This window comes from Pantherophis guttatus, chromosome 13 (assembly GCF_059756535.1).
Source record: "Pantherophis guttatus breed Tessera chromosome 13, ASM5975653v1, whole genome shotgun sequence".
In the NCBI taxonomy this organism is placed as follows: Eukaryota; Metazoa; Chordata; class Lepidosauria; order Squamata; family Colubridae; genus Pantherophis; species Pantherophis guttatus.
The window spans coordinates 24,466,534-24,489,026 of NC_142075.1; the positions used below are offsets into that span (position 1 = coordinate 24,466,534).

Sequence of the window (22,493 nt, forward strand, 5' to 3'; positions counted from 1 at the left end):
CTCTTTTGAACCTGGCAACCTCCAGTTTTGTTTGTTCATGTGTGTTTTTGTGTGAGTTTGTGTGTGTGTGTGTAAGAGAGAGAGAGCGCTGGGGACTCTTCCTGTTCCAGCTGTGTATGACTGGTTAGACCAGGGAGCTAATGGTGTGATTTAGAAAGGCAATTCAGTGGTAGAAAACCCATCCTATATACGCCTTAAAACAGGGCTGAGTTCATGGATCTATTAAAAGTTCTCTTGACTATTAAATGGCATAAATCTTAGCTACAGTTCCCTGCAGGGGAAAGGTTTTTTTTTTTTTTTGCTGAGAGCATTGGCTGACACAAAGGCCCATCTCTCTCTGGGCTTGGTAGGTGTGTGTGTGTATTTAATCTTCTTATCAACCCTTGTAGGTTCAAAGCCAAAGCAGGTTTCAGATGTGTTGAAGGTTAAAACAAGGGAGTTGCAGACAGGAAAGGAATGTGCTTTGCCCAAATGGCAGTGTGGCAGAAAAGGCAGAACTGGCCTCCAATGTGTACACACGAGATCCTCTTGCAGTTGATCAGTTAGGGCAGTGTTTCTCAATCTTGGAAGCTTGAAGATGGGTGGACTTCAACTCCCAGAATCCCCCAGCCAGCAGCGCTGGCTGGGGGATTCTGGGAGTTGAAGTCCACCCATCTTCAAGCTACCAAGGTTGAGAAACACTGAGTTAGGGGGTTGTGACTGTACAGAAGGCCTCAGTTGGTGCCCTGGCCCTCTTCTCAGCACGGGGCCTGCCGTGCAAACAAGGCAGCAATCTAGTGGGGCAGGGTTGGGAATGCCACGCCTTCTCTTCTGTAGAGTAGCTTGGTGTTAGCATCGCTTTATTAAGGCCACACCTGGAACCTACATCCAGTTTTGGTCACCGCATTACAAAAAAAGATACTGAGACTTTGGAACAAGTACAAAGAGGAGCAACTAAGATGATTAAAGGCCTGGAGATTAAAACATATGAAGAAAAGTGGTAGGATTTGAGTTTGGCCAGTCTAGAGAAACTGAGGACATGGGGGGACAGGATAGCAATCTTCCAGTATTTGAGAGGCTGCCACAAAGAGGAGGGGGTCAACTTATTCTCCAAAGCACCTGAGGGCAAGACAAAAAGCCATGGATGGAAACTAATCAAGGAGAGAAGCAACCTCGAATTGAGGAGAAACTTCCTAACAGTGAGGACAATTAACCAGTGGAACAGCTGGCCACCAGAAGTTGTGGGTGCTCCATCACCTCAACATAATGTTTAAAAATCCATCATTATATCCAAAATGTTTTGCATTCCATATTTGAGCCACAGTTGTGCAGTGGTTAGAGTGCAGTACTGCAGGCTACTGCTGCTGACAGCTGGCTGCCTGCAATTTGGCAGTTCGAATCTCATCAGGCTCAGGTTGACTCAGCCTTCCGTCTTTCCAAGGTGGGTAAAATGAGGACCCAGATTATTGGGGGCAACAGGCTGACTCTATAAACCACTTAGAGAGAGCTGTAAAGCACTATGAAGAGTGCTACTCCTAGTCTTCCCTTCCCTTCCCTTCCGTTCCCGTCCTGTCCCGTCCCTTCCCAGTGGTTAGAATGCAGAATTGCAGGCTAACTCTGTCCACAGCCAGGAGTTCAATCCTGACCGGCTCAAGGTTGACTCAGCCTTCCATCCTTCTGAGGTCATTAAAACGAGGACCCAGATTGTTGGGGGCGAGAGGCTGACTCTAAACCGCTTAGAGAGGGCTGTAAAGCATTGTGAAGCGGTATATAAGTCTAAATGCTATTGCTTTGTGGCATGTGGACAGCTTGACTTCCCTGCCAGAAATGATTGTTGCCTTGGATGTCTTCCAGACCATCCGAAGAATGAAGAAAGTCCATATCCCAGTGACTCGGACGGATCCTGACCCCGTCTCTGAAAACGACGAGGACAGCTATGAAGAGGAACTGCATGACCCCAGAGGTTCCCACGGTGCTACAAGTAGAAGGCACGAGAAAAGTTGGACGAGGGATCGGAGCGCAAGTCGAGAAAGGAGCGTGTCGCCCAGGTCAGACCGGAGATCCATGGCTTCCAGTCAACCCGCAAAACCCACGAAGGTCACGTTGGTGAAATCGAGGAAGAACGAAGGTACTTCGTCCTCCCCTGGGTTGAGTGGGTGGACTTCATTAAAGAATTAACCCCCTTCTGTTTTGACCCCACTTTGATCAAATTTGGGACAGAGGTAAGGCCTAAGGTTGTTGGGAGCTGGTTCCCTTTATGTTCTAGCTGAATTATTTGAAAATGGATCAAGAACATAAAAGAATTGGAATCCATAGGGAACTAAACTTAGCAAGTTCACCCATCTTGTTTGGAAAACGTAACTCCATGTTGCCAAAAAGTGCTTTCTCTAACTACTCTTTTTTAAGAGTAGGGCTTTTTCTGTGTAGCTGTTGTGGAGAGAATTGGAGGCTGAAATATTAGCTTTGTTCATGACTTTGAGTTGGCCAAAAATGCATAAAAGATGGCATAGAAATCACCTTCCTCCTCCTCCTCCTCCTCCTCCTCCTCCTCCTCCTCCTCCTCCTCCTCCTCCTCCGCCTCCGCCTCCTCCTCTGCCTCCGCCTCCGCCTCCGCTTCCTCCTGAGTGCTGGTGCCCAAACTTGTTGTGAGTTTTGTTCCTCACGCAATCTTGCAGAAGTAGAACTCTGAAAATCCCTACGATGCGTAAATCAAAAGTTTCATTAGTAAAAGGGAGTGGTATCTTTGTTTCTTGTCTAACCCTAATCCTGGTGAAATCTTTCGCTTCATTCATGGGCGGGGAAAGGTGGTTGCACAAGTCCTTTTATCTTTTGAGAGCATCACATCCTCGCATCATTTGAAAACCACATGTTTCAGGAGAGAAGAAGACAAAAGAAATGAGGGATTGGTGGCCCAGCCCTCCTTGGCTGACATATCTAGAATAGGACCTATTGGGCTAGATCAGGGTTGATCCCAGCTGTTGAAAACTATGGATTTAATCCTCCTCTTCTACTTCTGTGAGGGTCAAAGGTTTCACCTAGAACAGTGTTTCCCCACCTTGGCCATTTTGAGAGGTCTGGACTTGAACTCCCAAGAAATCCTCAGTCAATCCTAGGAGTTGAAAGTCCACACATCTTAAAACAGGTGATCTTGGGAAGTCCACACATCTTAACGGCCAGTGTTGAAGGTGGGACAGAAGTCCAGGAAAATAAAGAGGGCTTTGGATATTGTTGGTAGAACATTACAACTTGGGGGGGGGGGGTGGCATCACTGGGAGGGTCTTCTTCTCCTGCACAGCCTCTCGTCTTACCCCAGAAGGACACAGCAGCTTCTCCATCTGCTAAAGAAAAAAAAAATATGAATCAAACAAGGGTCAGCTTCTCTTCCCCCCAAAATGTACCCGGCCATGCTCTGTGGGAATTGGTAGAGTCCAGGAAAGTGCAATTTGCAGAGAAAGCAGGTTTACAGAAATTGTTCTGGGTTGACAGCATCTCGCTTCGTTTTCGTTTGGCACAGAATACGGGTTGCGCCTGGCCAGCCACATCTTTGTGAAAGAAATTTCTCAAGACAGTTTGGCAGCCAAAGATGGCAACATCCAGGAAGGAGATGTTGTGCTGAAGGTACGGCCTCTCTCTCTCTTCTCTCTTCTTTCTCTCTCTCCTCTCTCTCTTTCCTCTCTCTTTCTCTCTTCTCTCTCTTTCCTCTTTCTCTTCTCTTTCTCTCTTCCCTCTCTCCTCTCCTTTCTTCTCTCTCTCCTCTCCTCTCCTCTCTTCTCTCTCTCCTCTTTCTCTTCTCTCTTCTCTCTCTGTCTCTCTGTCTCTGTCTCTCTTTCTATACTCGTATTTGAGCAACTCTTTTGTTTAAAGTACAAGTAATCCTCAAGATACGACCCTTCCACTGTTTGAAGTTGCTTTTCTTTATTTTGAAATGCCTGGCTTTTTAATAAGCCATATTTTGGAGTATTAAGGAAAACAATTCAACTGTATAAAGGGCAGAAAAGGTGGGATACTATTAATCTAGTTTGAGGAAACAGTAAACTCGCTTTCTCCCATCTTTTATCTGTCATGGTTGGCTGGAGGGAGCACTAGCTCCAGCAGATCCAGAAGGCTGCAGATTGGGACAAGCTGGTCTAGACAAAACCGGTGGCATTTTCCCCCTCACCCCACCCTTTTAATTCTTCAAAGATGCCACGAAGGTATCGATCAGGGAGGTCCAACCTTGGCAACTTTTTAAAGACTTGTGGACTTCAACTCCCAGAATTTCCCATCCAGCCATCTCCCAAAAGATGGGAGGATTCTGGGAGTTGAAGTCCACAAGTCTTTAAAAAGTTGCCAAGGTTGGACATCCCTTGTGTAGATGCTAACTTCTCATCAGTTACTCCTACCAGTCTTCCCTCTGTTCTCTTGCAGATCAACGGAACTGTCACGGAAAATATGTCCTTGACAGACGCCAAAACCCTGATAGAAAGGTCAAAGGGCAAGTTGAAAATGGTGGTTCAGAGGGATGAGAGAGCAACTCTGCTGAATGTCCCAGATCTTTCTGACAGCATCCACTCAGCCAATGCTTCAGAAAGAGACGGTGAGTATCGCTGACTTTCTCTTGCTGTGCTGTCAGCCGTTCCCCGTTGAGACCAAAAGTTGTGATGTGTCAGGTGGAATGGCAAGGCTTCCGGGATCTTCCGCAGGGGAAGGGCTGAAAAAATGCCTAAAGAGTCCACCTTCCACTGACCAAATTGCGGAAACAGTGGAGTTCCTGTCTGGAAAGCCGGATGGCCTCTCCAAGTCCTGCCCAAGCTTGAGTTCATTCTTAGGGAAGGTCATGCCATCTTTTTACTTCTAAATCATCTCATGAAAACCCCCACTTTTATTTAACAGACATTTCAGAAATTCAGTCGCTGGCATCTGATCATTCCAACCGATCCCATGACAGGCCCCGTCGCAGTCGTTCACGATCTCCTGAGCAGAGGTCAGAACATTCTCCACAGCAGCCCAACAATGGCAGGTGATGGTCGCCTTGTGCTCTTTTGAAGTAGACTTTTTGATGAAAAGGAGGGACGGGAGGATGGCTGCCCAGGGTGAGCGCAGGAGCCACGGGTGGGGAGGCACCCCCGGACATCGGTGAGGTGATGGACCAATGGACCCATAGCTTTCAAAGATCTTATCTTTGGAATCCTGATTTGGTCTTCTGGAGGGTTCACTCTTGAGATGCTACCTAAGGGAAGGATGGATTTGGGGAATTAGATGCGTAGCGGTAAGGCTGTCCTGACGAATGGAGGCAAATATACATGTCCTGGGATAATGTTGCAGGATCCAATCTGGATCTCTCTCTTAATGAAATCATCCTGTAGCTGACTTCCCTTGTTTTGTGACTGAAGGTTATTTTAGAATGTTGCTATGTTGAGCATCCTTTCATAAAGACCAAGATCCTTCCTGATGCGGAACAGATGTTGGAAGTCAAAGCTCTACTGCCAAAACACATATGCGGAGTGAAATCACACCTTGGGTGACTCATGGGAAATGTGGCTGTAATTTTTAACAACATTCTGTCATCCAGAAACAATGACGGTGTCAAGACACTTCCTGCACCCTCCTTGTTTTTTTTTATAAAAGCAAAACAAAATTGAATATTTACTAGAAAGTTCAAAACTTAGGATTGGTCCGGGAAGCGTTCTCCCCATGATGTTCTTCTCCATGTTCATGTCGTTTGAGTCTTCTCATTCAGAATTTTTACAGGAGAATCTGTTTTATCCTCTGTGGGTGGAGATGATTCCAGCGGGATGAGCATCTGGAATCCTTTATAGTTCAGCTCCTTGATTGTTTTTAGCCAGGGGTTGTAATAAATTGGATCCAAAAAATCGTCTTAAGCAAAGGGTGTTCAGGATTAGTGTGGCTGGAGTCATTTGCAGGTGCTGGCAATCTGGGTTGTCTCTCGCTGGTCTGTTGGGCTGAATTGTCGGTAACTCTTGTGATATGGAAGGTTCCAGGTTCAACTATTGTGTGTCTTGAGCAGAGAAGACCTAGGATGGATCTGGCCAGCTTCCCCAGGACATGTCTTCTCCAACAAGGAGAGGAAGGCTCTATTTGACCTGTTCCAGTAAGGGATGAAGAACATCTCCCTGCTTCATCCTACTGAGGAAAGCTTCCTCCAGGTGAAAAGATGGAGTAACCCAGGGTTTTTTCAAAGTGGCTTCTACAGAACTTAAGAGTTCCATGTGAACTTTATGGGATTCTGTGAGAGATTAAGGACCAAGAAACGCCAAGTTTGCTATGGGAGAGATTTTTGGAACATTGGCAGCTTTTATATAGGCAACGGAGTTGTCATTGTCCACATAAATATCAAGAAATTCACCTATTTAAGCAGAGGGTGGGTGCAGCGGAGAGCCGGAGAAGCTGAGCAAGGGCCACTTGAAGATGCAGTGTTTGAGTGTTGGCTTTTCAAGAAAACACTTCAGAGCTGAAGAGTTGAAGGTTAGCAGGCCGTTCGCTGCCTTCTGAGAAGCAAACAGTGAGCACAACATACCAGAGGCAGAAGCTTTGAAGCTCCTCAACTCTTGGGCGATTGATTGACCTTCCAACCTTGCTTCTAAGACTGAAGGAGCTTTCTCCCTGAGGTGATTTTTTTCCCTCAACATCGTTCTCTGTTAAGGAATGGCTTTTGTACAAACCATCCTAGGGCTGCAGTGTTACTCATGGAGGATATGCCAGAAGCCCCGTGGTGGTTTTGGAACACAACAAACCAGCTATTCTGGGTGGTTTGGTTTTTCTCTGGAACTTTGCAGTGTTTCCAGGAACACCTGGAAGAGCCAGAGCACATCTGGAAGACTACAAACAAGCAGGTTGAGTCTCCCCAAAAAGAACGGTTGCTGGATAGATGTTTGTAAGTCAAGGACTATCTTGGATGTTCCTTGCTTCCTGTTGAAGGAGTTGAGGAGAACGATGTTCATGTGTGCACATGGAGTTAAGTTCCCTCCAAAATTTCAACGTTGGGAGGAGATATCTTGCAGATGATCCTTGATAGCCAATGCTACCCTTCTTCCCATGTTTGTTTTGTCTTTGGAGATATTTTTTGTGGGATGAATGTTCGCTTGTTTTTTGTTTATTTATTTGTATCCTGCCTTTATTATTTTTACAAATAATTCTAGGCAGCGAACATATCCAACGCATCTTCCTCTTCCTGTTATCCCACTAACAACAACAACTCTGTGAGGCGGGTTGGGCTGAACGTGAGTGACTGGCACAAAGTCACCCAGTCAGCTTTCACAGCTAAGGCAGGACTAGAACTCACAGTCTCCCAGTTTCTAACCTGGTGTCTTAGCCACTAGACCAAACTGGCTCTATTGGTTTATCAGCAATATCATATTTGATGATACCTTTTTAAAATTGCAACATACATACAGTACCCCGTGATATATTAACAGGAGGAGCAAATGCTTTAATTAAACAAAAATATTTATTTTAAAAATGGCTGTAGATTCCAGAGTGATTAGAAAATATCAAGCTGGGTTTTCCCTTATATTTATCATAAACGACTCTAGATTTTCCTTTCTGCATGAAACTTTGTGAGGTTTTTTTCTGCCAGAAATTTAGTATTTCATATTTTCTTTGGGAATCATCAGGTTTTTCCATAAAAGCATCAGGACTTTCCCCCTATTTAGTCAGCAGTAAGGCAAGCCCATGATCCCACAATCAATAATTGTCATTGCAATGATAATCCTGTCTTTGTAATGGTGATCATAAACATACTCATTCTTGTACCTTCTCAGTTCTTCAGTGTTGATGGCTTTTGGTACAGATCTCTTGACCTTTCAAGAAACTGTTGTGTTTGCCAGGCAACAGTTGAAGTCCTCATGCAAGGAAGAGTGTTGCATACCGTGGTCTCTTCTAAGATCATGAGTTTGTAGAGGTGATGGTGCCATCTATTTGCAGGAAGCGGCTCCATCAGAGCTAAGCAAAGCTTTGCGCTGGGTTTTGTTTCTTGTTCATTTATGGAGAAAAACAGCCGTTAAAACCAATCTCGCTTTGCATATTAATTATTTCACCAAGGATAAATTAGTATTGGCTTCTGGGTGCAGGAAAAGAACCAAATTCAGAGAGTAACAAGACATATCTGCTCAACCTCAGGGATATTTTCTTGCTGTTACAATACGTGAGCGTATTAGCTGTGCTTGGGAAGGAGAGTTAGAATAAATCTAGCTTCATTTTTTTTATGTTGTACATCCTCAAGACTGTGTCTGGCTGCCTGTCTTCTGCTAGGACTGGTCCAGAGTGGGGAGATGTCCATCACTGATTCACATTAGGGGACTGGAGGCAAAAACATAAAACAATGGTTGCTGGACTTGGGTAGGTCTAGTTTAATGAAAAGAAGGACTAGGGGGGACATGATAGCAGTGTTCCAATATCTGAGGGGCTGCCACAAGAAGAGGGGGGTCAACCTATTCTCCAAAGCACCTGAGGACAGGACAAGAAGCAATGGATGGAAACTAATCAAGGAGAGAAGCAACCTAGAACTAAGGAGAAATTTCCTGACAGTTAGAACAATTAATCAGTGGAACAACTTGCCTCCAGAAGTTCTGGGTGTTTCAACCCTGGAAGAGATTGGAGAGCCTTTGTCTGAAATGGTATAGGGCTTCCTACCTGGACAGGTGGTTGGACTAGAAGACCTCCAAGGTACCTTCCAACTCTGTTACTCCATTCCATTAGCTTCATGGGTCTAGAAGGACAATTAATTGCTGGTTTTGTGAAGGTGCCATTGGCTCTTTTATTTCCTCTCTCTCTCTCTCCATCTTTCAGCATTATAAACACTGAGATATCTTGACATAGTTTTCATATTTTTGGAGTGGCATGGTCGGTGGGGCCCAATCAGCCAACGGGGCAAAGAGGAGGGCAGCACATTCTTTAAATATTGGAGAAAGGATTGGCATTCCTCAAGTTGTAGGAGGATATAAGTGTCTCATTTCTATCTGGAGGCTTAGGACCTTGGAAAACTTTGACCCAGGAGCTTCTAGGCCAGGGGTGTCCAACCTTGACAATTTTAAGATTTATGGACTTCCATTCCCAGAGAGAATTCTGGGACTTGAAGTCCACACATCTTAAATTTGCCAAGGTTGGGCACCCCTGTAGGCCATTCTGAGGTCCCTTTGACCAAACAGTTGGAAGGGACCTTGGAGGTCTTCTAGTCCAACCCCTTGCTCAAGCAGGAAACCCTATACCATTTCAGTCAAATAGTTGTCCAAACTCTTACATATCTGTAAGGGCCAGTTCTCAGATGCTTTTCCAGAAAAAGAGCCCAAACAGGTTGCATATTCCCTGTTTTGTGCCACATCCCATATAGTAGATCTTTGTTATGAAATGTCTGGATTTCCTGGTTAGAGCCTACCATTACAGCTGCCAATTTGAAAAGGGAGTGTGTTGTTTCTCTTGATATAGTCACCGGAATAGAGATGATGAAAGAATAACCAAGCCGGGAGCGGTTTCCACGCCTGTGAAGAACGCGGAAGAAACTTCTCTAGCCAAAGCCGTAGAAGACTCTGTAGCAGAAAAAAATGACAAACAGACTCCACCACTTCCAGGTAAGGATTACGCTATCACTTCATGTTTTAATTTTTACACAAGCAGTCCTGAACTTAGGAGAGGTGTGGTGGCCTAGAGGTGGAGCTCTCACCTCCCAATCAGGAGGCTGTGAGTTCGATCCTAGGTAGAGGTAGATATTTCTCTCTCTGGGCACAATGAGAATCTTATCTGCTGAACAAAACTCCGTACTGGTGACAGGAAGGGCATCCGGCCAGTAAAACACTCTGCCAGCTCCATTCAGTTGCCCTGATTCCACCCCGCCAGGGATTATGGGGTCGTTAAATGACGATGATGATGACAGTCAGTCCTCAGCTTATGACCACCGTTGACCCCAAAGTTTATCTTGCGAAGTGAGAGATTCGTTAAGTGAGGTTTGCCCCATCCTTTCCTGCCCCCGTCGTTAAGTGAACCATTGCAGTCGTTAACATTAGCAACCCGGTTGTTAAGTGAATTTGGTTCCCCCGTGGGCTTTGCTGGTCCGAAGGGGATCACATGACCCCGGGACACTCCAACCGTCATAAATACGAGCCAGTTGCCAAGTGTCTAAATTTTGATCACGTGACCGTGGGGAATGCCATAACGGTCGTAAGCTTGAAAAAATGGCCACAAGTCCATTTTTGCAATGCCGTTGTAACTTCGAGTGGTCATTAAATGAACTGTCATAAATTGAGGACTGCCTGTGCCCAGGCACACATATGAATGAAAACACACACTAGGAAACTCCTTCTTTATTGGAACTGGCTAATTTCTAGACCCAGATTAGCGTGTTTTCTTAATTACGCCTAAGATTACCTCCTGGCACCCATCCAAACATTCCACCATATAATCACTCCTTATTTACCTTCCCGAACCGTTCCTATTATCTGCACTCCTACTCTATTTATGTGGTCTCCCACACTCCAAATTAACAGCCAGATGGGGATGGAGGAGCTTTGTAAACAGCTGTTTGAACTCCCTCCTAATCTCCTTGTTAATATTTCTGAATTGTGTAACCAAGTAATGAACTTGAGACGGGCCAAATGTTTTTCTTCCTTCTCCTGGTCTTCCACCCTGTCTGTCTTCAGTAATTATTGTGAGGCGGATGCAAGGCGGTTTATTATTGAGGCGATCTAGTGTCTCGCCTTTTATTCAGCCGCTCAAGGGCAAGGTACAGAATGGGCAACGGCCTCCTGTTTTGTGGGGTCCTTGGTCCTCTCTGAGTTTGGTGGCTTTCCTGCAGGCGTTTTATTACCCAACTAGGAAACATCATCAAGCCGCTTGTATAGAAACAGCGAGCAAACCCCACTCCCTTCTAGCACAGATGAGGTTACTTAGCTGGGTCATGAAACGTGAGCAAGAAAAAAAACCAAGCTCAAAGGACCCCCACGGTCCTCTTCCTCCACCTCCTCCTTTCCACAAACTCCCTTCCCCTGTAACCCTGATGATGTTACCTACTTGGGCCATGAAACGTCTGTAAGAAATCAGCCAAGCTCAGAGAACACCAAGGACCCCACTCCTCCTCCTCCTCCTCCTCCTCTTCTCCCTTGTGGTACTGATGATGTTCCCTAGTTGGGTGATGAAATTTCTGCAAGGAAACCACCAAGCTCAGAGAGCACCAAGGACCCCACCGTTCAATCCTGAGCTACAAATATTCTCTTTTATTGATGCCTCCTTATTTTCCTCCATAGTGAGAACCTGGCTGGGTAGTTGGGCTGAAAGGAGAAAGAGTCTGTCAACCCTCAAGGGAGACTAGAATCAGGGGTCTCCCCTTTCCTGATCTAACCCCTTAAACCAGAGGTCTTCAAACTTGGCAGCTTTAAGACTTGTGGACTTCAACTCCCAGAATTCTCCAGCCAGCATAGCTGTCTATGTAATAGCTATGCTGGCTGGAGAATTCGGGGAGTTGAAGTCCACAAGTCTTAAAGCTGCCAAGTTTGAAGACCTCTGCCTTAAACCCTACCCCACAGGGCATACATTCCTTACACTCCAGAGCCCAAGATGAAACAGTTCTAGAGTTGGGGGTAAAGGTTCATTCTCTGAGCTTGTGGGTTGGTTTCCAAATATTTCATTACCAGGGGCTAGGTAGCATCTTCAGCAGAATTTAGGGAATGTCCCTGCCAGTGTTCTGTTTATAAGGGCTTCAGATGTGGGTGTATCTAGAGTTCTAGAATCCTTGTGAGTCCCAAAGGCATAAAAGAGTGAACTTAAATCACAGCCATTTCCAAGCTTCGTTTTCATTAAAAGGGCATCCTTCATTCTGTGAAACGTTTTGTCTTGTCCGAACAGAACCAAAGCCCGTCTATGCGCAGGCCGGACAGCCCGACGTGGATTTACCCGTTAGTCCCACCGACGGCCCTCTACCAAACTCAACGCATGAAGACGGGATGCTTCGGTAAGGGGATTTTCACCTGTCCCGTGTCTCATGCCAGCCCAGGTCCTGAAACATTTACTGATACGCCATCATCTTCATGGACCACGTACTGTGGACGATTGTTCCCTGGCCAACGATAAAAGCTATTCGGACCGCTACTTTCTGGGCCTCAAATACTATATAATGTCACATAAGTGTTTTAAATCTAATTTTTGTATTTGCTATATAGTTATTGCAAGTCTTGTGCTAATTTAAATATTATATTCTCTCCTTTTAATGTAAGACATTCTGGACTTGGAGAAAAAAATAAGGGGTATCCTATATGGGTGGGAGGTGCCCCTAGAAAGCCAGTCTCCTTCAGAGGTAGATTCTGGTTGCCCGGCAGAAGGTCAGCCTCGCAGTTGGCCTTTTCCAAGCTGGCTCGTCCTCAGTTTTATGCCGCAATTGTCGTGTTTGTCTTTCTGAGTGATGATTGTGAGCCATTCAGAGATCCTTCCTGACATTCTCTAATCTCAGGCCAAGAAAATGCCACCGTGTCTGCCTGCCTGCTATGAGTGGTTGGGAGCGATCCAGACCCTCTTGCTTGTCCCCATCTCATGTCCCTGTTTTGGCAATTCATTTGTCAAATTGGGACTAGGTGGGTCTCCCTTTCCCACTGGAGATGCAGAAGAAGCCCTGGCCTTCACTGGTCTCTTTTGCTAGTCTTTCTCCAAAACTGTATTAAGTTTAGGCAATTGTGGGCGTAGGTCAAGAGCCATCTGTGGTGGAATTGTGATTACGCTGTCTGAACCTGTACTTTTTGCAACACAAAAGCTCTCCTTGAAATGAGCAGGCATCTTTCTTAGCCGACTTCGTGGCTCTTCACAGTAACCCAACTTGTCACGCTATGCAAAATGTAAGAGATGGCAAGACACCCTGGCTTAAAAATCCTGTTCTTCTAATTCTTGCAGGCCAAGCATGAAGCTTGTAAAATTCAAGAAGGGAGACAGTGTTGGCTTGAGGTTGGCTGGCGGCAACGACGTTGGCATATTTGTGGCTGGTGTTTTGGAGGACAGCCCTGCTGCCAAGGAAGGCTTGGAAGAAGGCGATCAGATTCTCAGGGTAGGTGGGCAGCCCTGTTTTTTATTCTAATCCAGCTGCAACCTCTGTAGCTGTTACATAGAAGGCCATTAAAGAAATACCTGGTTGTATCTGTAGAAGCAGAGAGAAGGAAATGTCGATAGAAGGAAAGTATTTGTAACTCAGGATCGAATTGTGGGGTCCTCGGTATGCTCTGAGCTTGGATGTTTTCTTGCAGATGTTTCATGACCCAACTAGGGATCATCATCAGTGCTAGAAGAGAGTGGTGTTTGCGGAGTGGAGGAGGAAGGTGGAGGAGGAGGCCTTGGTGCTCTCTGAGCTTGATGTTCCCTAGCTGGGTAATGAAACGACTGCAAGAATATGAGTTCAGAGGGCACCAAGGACCTCAAAGTTCTCTTCATCCTCTACTCCGCAAACCCCACTCTCTTCAAGCACTGATGATGTTTCCTAGTTGGGTCATGAAACACCTGCAAGCAAAAACAACCAAGTTCAGAGAGCTCCACCCATCAGGAAATGTTTTGAGATTAGCGAAGAAGTTTGCAATAAAAGAAGGCTAAGAATGTGCACTGTTTCAGAATAATAGATGGCCACCGACTTGGATTCGTTGCGTTTTAAATTTATTTTTGTAACGTTGATGTTCCTTTTGGGGCATCAGGTAAATAATGTCGACTTCACCAACATCATCCGGGAAGAAGCGGTTCTCTTCTTGCTTGACCTCCCCAAAGGAGAAGAAGTCACCATTTTGGCACAGAAGAAGAAAGACGGTGAGTCAACGGCCTTCAGTGGCCCTGGTGGACTCGCTGGACTGACGACGGGAGCCTTCATCCTCTTCTTCTTCTTCTTCTATCTCTCTCAACAGTTTATCGGCGCATCGTGGAATCCGACGTGGGAGATTCTTTCTACATCCGAACCCACTTTGAGTACGAGAAGGAGTCTCCCTACGGGCTGAGCTTCAACAAAGGGGAAGTCTTCCGCGTGGTGGACACCTTGTACAACGGCAAGCTGGGCTCCTGGCTGGCGATACGGATTGGCAAGAATCACAAGGAAGTGGAAAGGGGCATCATACCCAACAAAAACAGGTATATTTAAGCGTTGCTTCTCAAGCTAACCTCTGACTAGACAGCTGAAGTTGTGGTTAGAACCCTGTTTTGTGATTCAGTCGCTCAGTTGTGCCCGACTCCTCGCAACCCCATGGGCCACAGCACACTGGGAGCCTCCTGTCCACTGTCTACCAAAGTTCGCCCAGACTCCTGTTCGTTGCGTTGATGGTCCTATCTAACTTCTCATCTTCTGTTGTCTCCTTCTCCTCTTGCCTTCCATCTTTCCTAACGCCAGGGTCTTCTCCAAGGAGTTCTCTCTTCCCATTAGGTGGCCTGAGTATTTGAGCTTCAGCTTCAGTCTCTGTCCTTCCAAAGGACAGTCAGGGCTGGTTTCCTTTAGGGGTGATCGATTGGATCTCCTTGCATTCCAGAGGGATTCGCAAAAGAGTTTTCTCCAACCCCATTTTCATTTTGGTTACATTAGAATTGGGCAACTGTCCTCCTTGAGGCCGTCGGTCCCTCCCTTTGCGGGTTCCCCATTGTTTTGTCTTCTTGTCTGTTTCACCCAGAGCTGAACAGCTGGCCAGTGTCCAGTACACCCTTCCAAAGACCGCAGGGGGGGATCGGGCGGATTTCTGGAGATTCCGAGGTCTGCGCAGCTCCAAGCGAAACCTGAGAAAAAGCAGAGAGGATCTGTCCGCCCAGCCAGTTCAGACCAAGTTTCCTGCCTACGAGAGGGTGGTCCTCCGAGAAGGTGGGTTTCAAGAAGAAACAACAGAATAACAGAGCTGGGGGGGATCCTTGAGGTCATCTAGTCCACCCCCCCTTGCTCAAGCAGGAAAGATGCTCCTCTAGGAACAATGGTGAGGAGAAGCTTGTGTTTACACAGAGGAATTCTTTTCAATCCTTTTCAGATACTTATTATTTTTCATCCTGAAAGGTTCCTAGGGAAAGTCAAGGTCAGAAATTTGATCTCCAGCCTTGACAGGACAGGAAGATTGTGACTTTGTACCTGAGCCCAATCTGTTCCTCTGCTTTTAGATGTTCTGCAAAAGGGGTTTGGGACCCCAGATTCCTCCCATTCGCAACCAGGACAGAGTCTAGGCCCCAACCTTTCTCGCAAACCGAAACATCACACAATGTTTTTCAGGAGACAACTTAACTCTGGTGTCGCTTTCTCATTCTAGCTGGATTTCTCAGGCCGGTGACCATCTTTGGACCAATTGCCGACGTTGCACGAGAAAAGCTGGCTCGTGAGGAGCCTGACATTTATCAGATTGCCAGTAAGCATCTTGCTACTCAACTAGCTAGGAGGAGCAATAGCAATAGACTTATATACCGCTTCATAGTGCTTTGCAGCCCTTTCTAAGCAGTTTACAGAGTCAGCCTCTTGCCCCCAACAATCTGGGTCCTCATTTTAGCACAGTAAGCCTGCAATCCTGCATTCTAATCACAGGGAGGGAGGGAGGGAGGGAGGGAGGGAGGGAGGGAGGGAGGGAGGGAGGGAGGAAGGAAGGAAGGAAGGAAGGAGGGAAGGAAGGAAAATAGCAATAGACTTATACAACACTTCACAGTGTTTTACAGCCCTCTCTAAGCAGTTTACAGAGTCAGCCTCTTGCCCCCAGCAATTTGGGTCCTCATTTTGCCGACCTCGGAAGGATGGAAGGCTGAGTCAACCTCGAGCCAGTCGGCAGAATTATTCTGCAGTGCTGCATTCTAACCACTGCACCACCACAGAGAGGGGAAGGATGATACAAATAGCCAGGCCAACTGTGACTGCCGGCAAGCACAATTTTTTAACCAAAAGCATTGACATCTAGAAGAGGGGTTTTTTTGCACACAGTGCTTGCCCTTTTCTCCAGAGCAAGGGGCCACCGAAAAGGAGTACCAGATACCTGTTAAAATGTAGGTTGAATACTGGATAATGTCTGCTATCTTTTTTTCCAACAGAAAGTGAGCCCAGGGATGCTGGAACTGACCAACGCAGCTCAGGCATCATTCGCCTTCACACAATAAAACAGATAATTGACAGAGTAAGTAATTGGGATGCTCCTGTTCCCCAGACAAACCTTATTCTATTTGTGAGAATAATTGTACTTCTGACTCTCCTTCTCCAGTCTAGAAACTCCCAAAAATGCAGGATTCCAGCTTTTCATCAACCTGAATTTATTTATTTATTTTCTTAATAGCAGGCTTTTCGCAATTTTGGTGCCTTCTGGTTCTGGGTACAGTGCTATCTCGGTACTTGTCGTTCATTGGCTCCAAGAGTTGTGATGAGTACCAAAAATGATTGAGTACCAAACAGATTTTTCCCATGAGGAATAATTAGTGAGTCACAAGGCACCGACAACTCCTAGCTTGGGCGTTGAGTACCAAACAAACGATGAGTACCTGGACAACATTTTTGCATCAAATGCATTGAGTATCAAATTCGATGAGTTTCAAAGCAGTTGAATACCAAGGTGCCGCTGTACTTCAACTCCCAGAATTCTCAGCAAAAGTCAAAGCGGTTGTGGGAGTTGAAGTCCACAGGTCTTACAGTGACCAAGGTTGGACATCCATGCCTTGCACAATCCTCATCTAGATGCTGTGTTTTTGTCAACTGACGGGCAGACGTGTCACTCGCCTTTCTTATCCATGTTCTCATTTCTCAGGACAAACACGCCCTCTTAGACGTCACCCCAAATGCAGTGGACCGCCTAAATTACGCCCAGTGGTATCCCATTGTGGTGTTCTTGAACCCGGACTCCAAGCAGGGGGTAAAGACCATGAGGACGAGACTCTGTCCAGAATCCCGGAAAAGTGCCAGGAAATTGTATGAGAGGGCTCACAAGTTACGCAAAAACAACCATCACCTCTTTACAGGTGAGCATGCCAGGAAGAAGGGTTGGGTTGAATGAATAAAATTCCTCCTTCCCTCCTTCCTTCCTTCCTTCCTTCTTTCTTTCTTTCTTTCTTTCTTTCTTTCTTTCTTTCTTTCTTTCTTTCTTTCTTTCTTTCTTTCTTTCCTTCCTTCCTTCCTTCCTTCCTTCCTTCCTTCCTTCCTTCCTTCCTTCCTTCTCACTCTCCTCCCTCCTTGTTTTCCTTCCCTCATTTCTCCTTCCTTCCATCTTCCATGTCTTTTTCTCTATTTTCAAAAAAAAATTGTTGTCCCTGAAATTATTTATTATTTATTTATTTATTTATTTATTTATTTATTTATTTATTTATTTATTTATTTATTTATTATATTTCTATACCGCCTTTCTCCCGTAGGACTCAAGGCGGTGTACAGTCAAGAAAAATATAGACACACAAACATCATGCTAATTAAAATTATTACTTAGTTTGGTCAATTAAATAAAACCAAGAATTAGATCACAATTCTAATTAAATAATGTCGAACAACCATGTCTGAAAAACATCACTGAAGGTTCTTAATGAAATCAGCCACATTCTGCAAAGTCTCAGAAACCCCTGTTTGCTCTTAAGCGAAACACCCTGGACTTCTACTGACATTTGCAAGATAGATGACAAAACCGGATTTTTTTCCTCCAGTCCAACCTAACTTTGGAAGGGAGTTCCCTTAGGATTTCTAAATCCAAGGTCTAAACTCTCAAAATCACGCTCTTCTGTAGCTTCCAAGGCTTCTAGAATCGATGAAGACCATTGTGTGTTCGGTACAAGCTGCGGCTGTGACTTAATTTCAGCGCCTCGCCTCTCATTCTTGGCTTTTCCTTCCCTTTTCTGTCTGCCTTTAGCTACCATTAACTTGAATTCCATGAATGATGGATGGTATGGAGCACTCAAGGAAGCGATTCAGCAACAACAGAATCAGCTAGTTTGGGTGTCGGAAGGAAAGGTATGGAGTTCTTTCTGTTTGTTAGCAGATGTCATGCTTAAGTTGTTCAGAATCACAGCGGCTTCTAGGTGAAAGTCAACTTCTTCCTATGGTTGGAAAAGATTTGGAGGCAGCCATGTCTGAAACTAGCGTGGGCCAATTGAAGAAGAACTAACTAGGAAGTAGATACCCCAGTGCAGGGATTTGAGATGAGGGGACATAGAGACTCAGTTGACCTTTATTGCTTGCAAAGCTTTGGTTGATCCCTCTTGAGACTTGCATGCTTGAGAGCCAAGGTTTGGGGGAATATGAACATCTACCTAGGTGGGCTTCTGGCTTCTTGCCCCTCATGGCGAAGTTGGATGAAAGAAGCAGCACCTCACAATGTCTCTGACTTCTGCTGCTGGGCCTGTCCTAGGAGCCTGTTAGGAAAAGGCTGTAGGAAGAATGAGCCCATCCCAGCAAACTCAACGATGTTGATGAGAGCAGTGGTTCTCCAGGTTTAGATAAAGAGATTTCACTATCTTACAAGAGAATATTTGTAACTCAGGGTTGAGTTGTGGCCTTCGTAGTCCTCTCTGAGCTTTCTCTACCTTATTTCAAGAGATGGTCTGGAGGAAACTCAAGATCCTTTTGGAGTTAACTCTCGAGCATCTTCCCAAGGAGATGTAGAGTTCGGTCTCCTTTGCAGTCGAGACCAGTGCGATTCCACCACCTCCCCGTTCAACTGTCCAACTCTGATGTGTCTAAAACAGGCAGATGGTACTACAAGTGATGACCTTGATCTACATGATGACCGGCTCTCCTACCTGTCGGCTCCAGGTAGCGAGTACTCCATGTACAGCACCGACAGCCGGCACACCTCCGACTACGAGGACACGGATACAGAAGGCGGAGCCTACACAGACCAAGAGCTGGACGAGACGCTCAACGATGAGGTTGGGACTCCCCCAGAATCCGCCATTACCCGCTCCTCTGAACCTGTAAGAGAAGAAGTATCCGGGGTCCATCCAGAGAACCAAACCTGTCCTCCGTATGGGTCCCAAGGCCAGCCACAGCCAAATCACAGGATAGACTCTCCGGGTTTTAAAAACAATACTGCTCAACCGGTAAGAAAATGTTAGCAGAAGCCAAGACAAGCAAACCCCTCCAGTTCCCACCAGCTCAGGACCCTGAATGGGCACCCTTGGGTTACTTAAAATACGTAAATCCCTCAAAAGCATCTGTGGGGGACCAACAATTTAAATTTTTGTGTCCGATTTTTCAGTTTCAATCTTTACTAAGTCATCTCCCCCATATTCTTATCCTGACCTTGGTAGTGTTTTCATAGTTACCACCGACCCGGATCCAAAGTTTTAATGGTCTCCTCTCCTCCTCTGCCCCTCCCCATAGTCACATGACCAAGCCCCAGAAACACAACTGTATTTGGGCCATTTGCAGTGTCCCACAGTGACACTATTCTATTTTATGACGGTTTTTGGCAAAACTGCACCCACTAGCAAACTGTTGACGCTTAGAGACCAAGGCAGAAAAAAATGTAAAATTGGATCGGTTAGGTGACCGACCCATTTTACGCACGTTAAAATTTAAGGACCGTAATGCGCAGGCTCCATTACAGCCGTAACTCGAGGACTTCCCGTAGATCATGGTGAATTTAGCAGGGGAATGAAGAGAACTGCTCCAGAATCGCTTAGTGGGAATCTGATGGGTTCCCTTGCGTCTGTGCCCGTTTTTCTTCTCCCCACACGAACTCCCATCAAAATGCCCTGTTTTTATCCGTGGCTAACTTGATTGCCCTTTTGAGGGAGGAATATTAATCAGTCCAGTTTCATAATCGAAAGGAAACACACCCACACCCTGACTTAACACACGCAGGGCTTCCCTCTGTAAGGATTGTGGGGTGATTATAACAAATAGCCATAAGCCGCCCAGAATCGCCTTATCGGTGAGATTATATTATATTAATATATATAATTATATTATAATTATATACATTAATAAATAATAATGATGTTTTCGATGCACTGGGAAGAGTCTCAGCTTGACCAAAACCTATTATTTTAAACACTTCGCAGAAAGCAGAGGCTTCTTCACCCCCCTACCTTTCCCCGTCGCCAGAAACGGGGGGCTCGGCCTCTTCGACATCTGCCGTTAACCCCTGTGTAAGCCTCCCCAATGTCAGGCTGGAGGAACCTGGGGCAGCCCCTTACAACTCGTACCAGCCACAAGCGGGGCCCCTAAGGATGGCCGGCCCCGAGGCGCCCCACATAGTGCTCAGAGACCAGGAGCTGCCTTCTTTACCACCGCACCTAGATTCAACCAAGGTACCCGTGGCTGCGCCGCCACCTCCTACGGGTCCGGGGGCTGCCCGTCGAAACGATCGCTGGATCGTACCCGCTTTGCTTGCGTACTAAAGGCTCTCGTTGCTGCTAAGCTACCTTTTCTTCCTGCAATCCAAAAGAACTTCAGGAAAAAAAAATAATTTGGGGCCCTAATTTGGGTGGGTGGGGAGCAGTCATTGATTTGCATGCATTCGAGGGTCGATCCTCATTTCTGCGGCAACTAAATTCAAAGGTACCGCCCGGCGTTTCGCATTTCAGAGCTTCACGGCTTGAATTTTTTATTTTATTTTTTTTTTTTGTTCCTTTGTTTGTGTTGTGTTGTTTTACTAAGCAATGCTGCGTGGCTGATGCTTTCTCTTCCTTTGTTAATGCACTTTTCAGGAAATTGCAGCCTTGTTTCCCGATTTATAATGACAGAGGGTTTTTTTTGGGGGGGGTATTTAATAAAAAATGGGTTTGGGTCACCCTGTATTTTGATCCGCTGGTGGGGGGGGGGAGGAATGGGCTGTGTCACTGACCGTCTCCGGACGGTTTCATTCGGAGGTTCCCTTGGAAAGGGCTAAATTTTTAGGAGGAGTGTTCGTTAGACTGATTTTGACGGCCGGTTTCTCCGGCACTCCTCGTTTAGCAACCATAATTGGATCTGGCAACTCTGTCGTTGAGTGATTGCTATGGTATGTAAAACCACAACCATCTGACTTCAGCTTTCCTTGGCTGTAGAGACCTGGGAGGGTCATAAATGCGAGGATTGATCGTTCAGTTTCTGAACGAGGCAGTCACTAAGCAAGGACTGCCTGTCAGTCTTTCGAGGATCTGGGTGTGGTAAAGCCCTAATTTGATCCAGATGTATTGACTCTAGATCAGGGGTCTCCAAAGCTTTGCTGGCTGAGGAACTCTGGGAATTGAAGTCCACAAGCCTTAAAGTCGCCAAGGTTGGAGACCCCTGATCTAGATGTTCGGCAATATCTGACTGCAGCAAAACGCTCTTTTTCCACAGATGTACCGGAAAGAACCCTTCGTAAACGAGGACCTCCCTCGTCAAAACTTTGCCTTGAAGCAGCCAGGACAGAGACAAGAGAAAGACCCTAATCTGACCTACGAACTGCAGGGTCCGTATCCGGAGAAATCGGCCAACCGGGATTACGAGCCTCTGGCGTACCGCTACGACTCCTCCAACTACGTGGACCCGTTCCCCCACGGCTACGACTCTCGGCTGCCCTACGAGGAGCGGGTGCCCCCTTACGAAGACCACTGGATGTATTACGAGGAGAAGCAGCCCTACCAGCCTCGGCCGCCCTACGAGAGCCAGCCGCCCCGGGATTTCGACCCTCGGGTCAACGCGGAAGAGAGCGCAGCGCGCAGCGGCTACTTCACGACCCAACCTCGCTTCGAAGAATCGCCCCCCGTGGCCTACGACAGCCGGCCCCACTACGAGCCTGGCCCCAAAGCCTTCAACCTCTCCCAGGTGAGGTATGAGGAGCCGCTTCCTCCCAGCTATGAAGTCCACGGGAGGTACAAGTCGGAGCCCCAGCCATACTCCACCACGGTGCCACGGTCGCCCGAGCCGAAGCATTACTACGAGTCGCAACCGCGAGGCTACGAGCAAGCACCTCCGCCGGGCTTCAGTACCAAAGCAGCTCCCTACGATGCGTCCCTCGGCACCGGGGGTCCCCACCCTGCCCTCCCTCCCCAGAGCAAGCCCGAAGCTATGCCTTGCAACAGTAAAGCACTGCCTACCCCGCCCGCCGAGGAGGAGGATGACCCGGCCATGAAGCCCCAGTCGGTGCTCACTCGGGTGAAGATGTTTGAGAACAAGCGCTCCACGTCGCTGGAAAAGATCAAGGACTCGAACGATCTCTCGGTGGTGAAGGTAGAGCCTCGGGGGGAGGGGGGGGTTCTGGGCAGCCTCTCAAAGAGTCTGGTGGGATTTAGAAGGATGTTGGGGGATTTGAGAAATAACACGTGGGAGGCAGTTAAAACTCTTTTCTCTCCATCCCTCTCATTCCCTTCTCCTCCCTCCCTTTCTCCTTCCCTCCCTCCCTTTCTTCTTTTCTCCCCTCCCTCTTTCCTTTCTCCCTCCCTTCCTCCCTCTTTCCTCCCTCCCTCCCTCCCTCGGTCCCTCCTTCCTCCCTCTCCCTTCTTTTCTCCCTCCCTCCCTCTTTCCTTCCTTCCTCCCTCCCTCCTCCCTCTCCCTTCTTTTCTCCCTCCCTCCCTCTTTCCTTCCTTCCTCCCTCCCTCCCTCCCTCCCTCGGTCCCTCCTTCCTCCCTCCCTCTCTCCCTTCTTTTCTCCCTCCCTCCCACTTTCCTTCCTCCCT

General features: G+C 46.8%; 1 protein-coding gene across 26 annotated transcripts in view; it reads left to right on the top strand.

Moving 5' to 3' along the window:
* Positions 1 to 22,493, top strand: part of TJP1 (tight junction protein 1) — a 132,144-nt gene that overhangs the window by 97,813 nt on the left and 11,838 nt on the right. For 12 of the 26 annotated variants that reach the window (XM_060689415.2, XM_087878269.1, XM_087878270.1 and 9 more), the window contains 17 exons: positions 1,834 to 2,107; positions 3,494 to 3,597; positions 4,387 to 4,555; positions 4,852 to 4,978; positions 9,403 to 9,545; positions 11,812 to 11,917; positions 12,847 to 12,997; positions 13,632 to 13,740; positions 13,836 to 14,055; positions 14,586 to 14,770; positions 15,204 to 15,299; positions 15,967 to 16,049; positions 16,671 to 16,881; positions 17,757 to 17,857; positions 18,592 to 18,945; positions 19,912 to 20,160; positions 21,176 to 22,048. In XM_060689415.2, the coding sequence (XP_060545398.2) occupies positions 1,834 to 2,107; positions 3,494 to 3,597; positions 4,387 to 4,555; positions 4,852 to 4,978; positions 9,403 to 9,545; positions 11,812 to 11,917; positions 12,847 to 12,997; positions 13,632 to 13,740; positions 13,836 to 14,055; positions 14,586 to 14,770; positions 15,204 to 15,299; positions 15,967 to 16,049; positions 16,671 to 16,881; positions 17,757 to 17,857; positions 18,592 to 18,945; positions 19,912 to 20,160; positions 21,176 to 22,048 (3,555 nt within the window). The remainder of the gene's footprint in view (positions 1 to 1,833; positions 2,108 to 3,493; positions 3,598 to 4,386; positions 4,556 to 4,851; positions 4,979 to 9,402; positions 9,546 to 11,811; positions 11,918 to 12,846; positions 12,998 to 13,631; positions 13,741 to 13,835; positions 14,056 to 14,585; positions 14,771 to 15,203; positions 15,300 to 15,966; positions 16,050 to 16,670; positions 16,882 to 17,756; positions 17,858 to 18,591; positions 18,946 to 19,911; positions 20,161 to 21,175; positions 22,049 to 22,493) is intronic. The other 14 variants (XM_087878281.1, XM_087878284.1, XM_087878287.1 and 11 more) reach the window with 2 other exon arrangements.